Source organism: Cydia pomonella, chromosome 26 (genome assembly GCF_033807575.1).
Source record: "Cydia pomonella isolate Wapato2018A chromosome 26, ilCydPomo1, whole genome shotgun sequence".
NCBI lineage: Eukaryota > Metazoa > Arthropoda > Insecta > Lepidoptera > Tortricidae > Cydia > Cydia pomonella.
This window is the reverse complement of record NC_084728.1, coordinates 6,220,167-6,225,846: the sequence shown is the minus strand read 5'-3', so window position 1 is coordinate 6,225,846 and position 5,680 is coordinate 6,220,167. Positions and strand designations below refer to the sequence as shown.

At 33.6% G+C, this 5,680-nt stretch overlaps 2 protein-coding genes across 2 annotated transcripts; both read left to right on the top strand.

The window, feature by feature from the left end:
* The first annotated feature begins 269 nt into the window (after positions 1–269).
* LOC133531882 (uncharacterized) lies at positions 270–2,271 on the top strand. Its single transcript, XM_061870281.1, has one exon. It carries the CDS (start codon positions 425–427, stop codon positions 1,574–1,576), a length of 1,152 nt encoding a protein of 383 aa, XP_061726265.1. The 5' UTR covers positions 270–424; the 3' UTR covers positions 1,577–2,271.
* Positions 2,272–4,199: 1,928 nt separating this feature from the next.
* LOC133531883 (uncharacterized) lies at positions 4,200–5,422 on the top strand. Its single transcript, XM_061870282.1, has one exon. It carries the CDS (start codon positions 4,418–4,420, stop codon positions 5,372–5,374), a length of 957 nt encoding a protein of 318 aa, XP_061726266.1. The 5' UTR covers positions 4,200–4,417; the 3' UTR covers positions 5,375–5,422.
* The last annotated feature ends 258 nt before the right edge of the window (positions 5,423–5,680 follow it).

Sequence of the window (5,680 nt, the reverse complement as noted above, 5' to 3'; positions counted from 1 at the left end):
CTATGCGTTATTAACTACGTGGGATGTTTTGGTTGGATTTACTTTTTTGGAAATAATGATTACAAAATGTATTAGACGAGATTGTTACAAGCTTACAGTTCTATGATTAAATTATTGTAAGAAATTCCCATCGTCTATGTAAAGTAGCAAAACGTATACAGAATTTATGTCATAATTAAAATATTGAATATCAACCTGTGTAACATATGAACAAAATGATTAATAACTAATCTATGGTATCATGGTCGCATTTTTATGATAGCATGTTAGAAAAAAGGGCGGGAAACCGAAAATACTAGGCGGCATTTTTGAAAATATTTTAATTATAGTGTTTTAAGTCCTTTTTTACTGACAAAACCGAGATATATTTGCTCATTTATTATTAAATTTAATGTTAGATTAAATTTCTGATTCTACTCGTTGAATGAGGCCAGGAGGCGGGGGTGCGGGCGGCGGCCCCTCCCCCATGGAAACAGAAACCGCCAAAACTTCAACAAAAAGAAGAAATAAAGATGTTTCTGATACAGAAGTCACATCATGTAAGCAAAAAATGACATACATACGAAGTCGTCGCGGTCTCTTCAAAGACCACAACCCCATATATGAAGATTTGACAAAAAAAGAGTATCTTGTACTACTACAATCTGCTTCTAATGAACTGACTCATAAAGTCCCCATGGACATCCTCAAAGTTAATGGAATATTAAAAGAGATTTTGGGGGTGCAATATGTAAAGGCGGCTGGTAACTTTTATGTTAAAGTTTATTTCGGATGTGCCAAGGATGCAAATGCATTTTTGCTAAACAAACCTGTACTACAAGAAAATAATTGGAAAGCAACAATTCCATATGACAGCATAGAGTGCCAAGGAATTATTCGTGCTCCTGTGGATCTTAGTGAGGAGACATTGCTCGAGGACTTAAAAGCGAGTTGTATGATTCTTGGTGTAAAGCGCTTTACCAAAAAACAGGACGATGGGCAATTCAAACCTCTCCCAACCGTCCTGGTTACATTTATGACCTCGTCTAGACCCGACCACGTAATTTATGACCATATCTGGATGCCTGTACAGGAATACATCAGACCTCTGCTTCAGTGCTTCAGATGTTATAAATTTGGACATGGCAGTGGAGCTTGTAAAAGCACTCAAGTATGTTCCATTTGTTCGGCGGGACATTTTTACAAAGAATGTACCACACCATCAGTCTTCAAGTGCTCAAACTGTAGTGGACCCCATTCGGCAGTTTCTTATACCTGTAAAGTGAAGGCAGAAAAAATTGCACAAATTAAGAACAAGATAAATGGCAAATTCTCTTATGCAACTGCAGCTGCAATAGCTGTTACACCTAATAATAGTACTAATCCAAATAGTAAGATTTTAAAAACACCTGCTAAAACACCTCACGGACGTGCTTTGATTGCTGACATTATTAATTCTGATATTGTCCTTAATGCAATCACCAAAACAATTGTAGAATTAATGAAAAAAAGAGAAGTCAATAATACTTCCTCTGGTCCTTTACCAATATCCTCCCAAATGATTAAAGAGCTGCTTGTAACAAGTTTTACCACTTAAATTATGGACAGGTTGGGTATCAAACAATTAAAAATACTTCATTGGAACTCCAGAAGTCTATTTCCAAAACTAGGTCAACTTATACATTTTTTGCATGGCTGTGATGAAAGTGTCGACATTATACTATTTAATGAAACTTGGCTGACCCCTAGCAAAATTATCAAATTGCCTGGGTTTACTGTAATTAGAAGAGACTCAAACCATCCCCATGGTGGTGTTGCAATTGCAATTCGTTCCAAATACAAGTTCAGTATTGTCAACACTTTATCACAGTACCATTTTCAAAATATATTAATTAATATTAACATTCATAATTTTTCTCTAGATTTGTTATGTGTATACGCTCCTCCACCTCCAAATGGTAAGTTTACTATAGATTCATTGAAAGATACATGTTCAAAATTTGTAAGTAATAATCGTTTGATAATAGGTGACTTCAACGCACATCACTCATCTTGGAGTTCAAGAGTCAATGATGGAAGGGGTAAAGCTCTTCATGCTTATGTGGAGAATTCTGACTTAATTTGTTTAAATGATGGCACTATCACCACTTTTGCTCCGTTTGGCCAACAAGGTAATGTTCTGGATTTGGTATTCGCATCCCGAGCTCTTAGTTCTAGTTGTTCGGTATTTGTTCTTGATGATCTTCTTAGTAGTAATCACTTCCCTTTGCTCATTAGTGTGGTTTTTGACTCGCTCACTCATACATATTATTCTAATAACTTATTTAAGGGTCCAGGTATTAATCCTCAACAAGATGATAATTCGCTAGCTAAGGTAAATTTTAAAAAGCTTGACTGGTCTAAGTTTAACAAGTTATGTGATGATAAATTTGAAGTTTTTCAATTTGTAAATAACCCTCTAGAAAACTATATGAAGTATTTGAGTATTTTGCATGACATATTAATGACATTTCCTAAAAAGTGTTACCATCACACAAATAAATCCTTAAAAGCTACCCCGTGGTGGAATGATGAATGTGACCGTGTAGTTTTACAAGCTAAAATTGCCTTACGATCTTACAAACAATATCCTTCTATGGAGAATTACATTATATACAAAAAACTAGATGCTCTAAAGAAAAGAACATTATTTGAAATTAAACGCGTGAGTTGGTTGAATCTTTGTTCCTCCTTTAATCGTATGACATCCAGTAAAATTATTTGGGACCATATACGTAGATTTAAACATGCAAAACTGAATACCGTTTCTTCATCTTCAAATTTTTTTCAAAATCCTGATAATGTGACATTGTTTTTAGACAGAATTGTTTCCGAAAATAATCAAGTATCAAATAGTGACCTTAATGATTACTTTGAAAATCGTGGCTGCCCGGAGGCTCAATGGATGGTCAACCCATTTTCTATTAGTGAATTTTTAGCCGCATTAGAAAATAAAAAAGAAACTTCACCTGGTCCTGACTTAATCTCTTACAAAGTAATTAAAAACTTACCTCTTCATGCCAAGACAATACTCTGTAAAATATTTAATGATTTGTGGCAAAGTAATTGTATTCCCCCAACGTGGAAAATGCAACATGTCGTCCCGATACTAAAACCTTATAAGGATTCTAATTGTGTTGAGTCGTATAGGCCAATTTCCTTAACGTCTTGCTTTGCGAAAGTTTTTGAAACCATTTTAAAAAATAGACTTGAGTGGTTTACAGAAAATAGCAAAGTCATTCCAAGTACTCAATATGGTTTTCGGAAAGGTAAAAGCACGATAGATAACTTAAGTTGTTTAATTGGGGATATTAAGAACAATTTTCTTTCTAATCAATATACTTTGGCGGTTTTTTTAGACATCAAAGGGGCGTTTGATAACATAGATCACGCATACCTTATTAAAAGTTTATCTTTATTAGGGTTTCCTGGTCATATTTTACGCTGGTTATTCAATTTTCTAAACAATCGATCTGTAACTCTAAAAGTTAATAAATCTACATTAATAGGTTCTAAAGTTTCTACAAAGGGTACTCCTCAAGGTTCTGTATTATCTCCTCTTATATTCATTCTAAGTTTGGTTTGTTTCATGAAACAAATTCCGTCTTCTGTTAAGCACTTATTTTACGCTGATGATTTGGTTTTATATGTAAATTGTAATGACATAAAAAATGGTGAATCTATTATGAACAGTTGTCTGCGTAATATTCATTGCATATTAACAAATTCGCTAAAACTTGAGGTTAATGTTTCCAAAAGTTCTGTAATTCTCTTTTCTCAAAATGGATTACATTATCCTCAAGTTTTATACAATTCTAACGTTATTCCTGCTCAGTCTTTTGTCAAATACGTTGGCCTATTTCTTGATTATGATCTTTCTTGGAAAACTCATATTGATTCAATTTCTAAAAGAGCTGAACTGGGTGTAAACATATTGAAGTCGTTAACTGGAGTGAAATGGGGTGCAGACCCTAAGGTCCTTAAAACAATATATATCGCGACAATTAGAAGTCATTTTGACTATGGTTGTATGTTTTTTGCTGATGCGAATAACCATCTTTTAAGGAAACTAGATATTATCCAAAATAGGGCCCTACGAATTATTACGGGGGCTATGATGTCATCTCCAATTAATTCTCTGGAAATAGAGGCTGGCATTGTTCCTTTATTTGTACGCAGATGTTACATCACTGACAAGTATGTTCTTAAATTAGTTAGTCGTGGTAACGAAGTAATTTATAGATACTTAAATAATATCAATATTCCAAATTATAATTTAATACCGTTTCCTAATTCTTCTTCCATAAGTGATGTTATAACTTATTTAAACTTTGAATTTCAAGATATAGTGTATTGGTCTAATTTGCTTCCCTGTTTTGAACATGATTACAATGATATTATGCGAGACGTGGTTGTTGAACTGGTCAAATTTGAATCGAAATATGACTTTTTGGAGTTTCTTGATGATAAGACTGATTTTGTTAAGTTATATACTGACGGCTCTAAAACTAAAGATAGGACCAGTTTTGCATTTTTTGACTCTTTTTTGAACATAGGAAAAGTTTTTGAATGTAGTAGTTATTTTTCAGTATTTTCGGCTGAAGTATTAGGCATAATTTATGCTTTAGAACATATTCGTAATTATTATATAACTAAAAATAAGTTTTTGATTCTATCTGATTCGATGAGCGCTTTACAAGCGCTTAAAAGTAAATGTGTAAGTGCATCTGTAAATTATTTAATTTATAAGTTAAGAAGTTGTTTAAGTTCTTTGTTGAATAGAAATATTACTGTTGAATTTTGCTGGGTTCCGGGACATTCAGGAATTTTTGGCAACGAACTAGTAGACAAGCTTGCCAAATCTACAGAAGATATACAAGTTTGTGATTTAAAAGTACCTCAATCCGATTTAGTACCTTTTGTTAAAGAACTTATGATTAGACGTTGGAATAACTCATGGTCTAAATCCAAAGAAGTCAAAGGGAAATGGCTTGCAGAAATAGTCCCGGCACCCAGCTCCAAGTCGTGGTTTGAATACCAAAGAAAATATGTAGAAAGGGCATTTATTACAACTATATGTAGATTGCGCATTGGTCATGCTCGTTTTCCCGCACATCTTTTTAGATTAGAGCTAAGTGATTCTGCTGTTTGTGCACATTGTAATTTTGATGTATGTGATCTTGAACATATTTTTTTCCATTGTCCTTCATTTAATTTACAAAGGTTATTGTTTGTTGCTATGTGTATGGATACTGGTTTGCAAGTTCTGCCAAATTCAGTACAGGGCCTTATGAAATATCCACAATTATATCCTGTAATCTATCAATTTGTTACTCATACTATAGGTAGTTTGTAAATATTGTAAATATCTCATGTAACTATTAGATTCGTGTCTCATTTTTATGTGAATTAGTTATAAGTAAAGTACTTATGTTACTTTTGTATTTCATGCTTGAGCTGATGGCCTAGTTGCCAATGCTCGTAATAAATAAATAAAAAAAAAAAAAAAATCGCATTTTTATCACCTGTCATGCGTCACTTTCGCACTTACATACTTGTTAGAACGTGACATCTTAGCTGTACAGGATAGGCTATAGGCGTTCCAAAATTGAAGCGCTTGCCTTGTGACAAATTATACAAGTTGACTTTAGTCGCGCGTGGA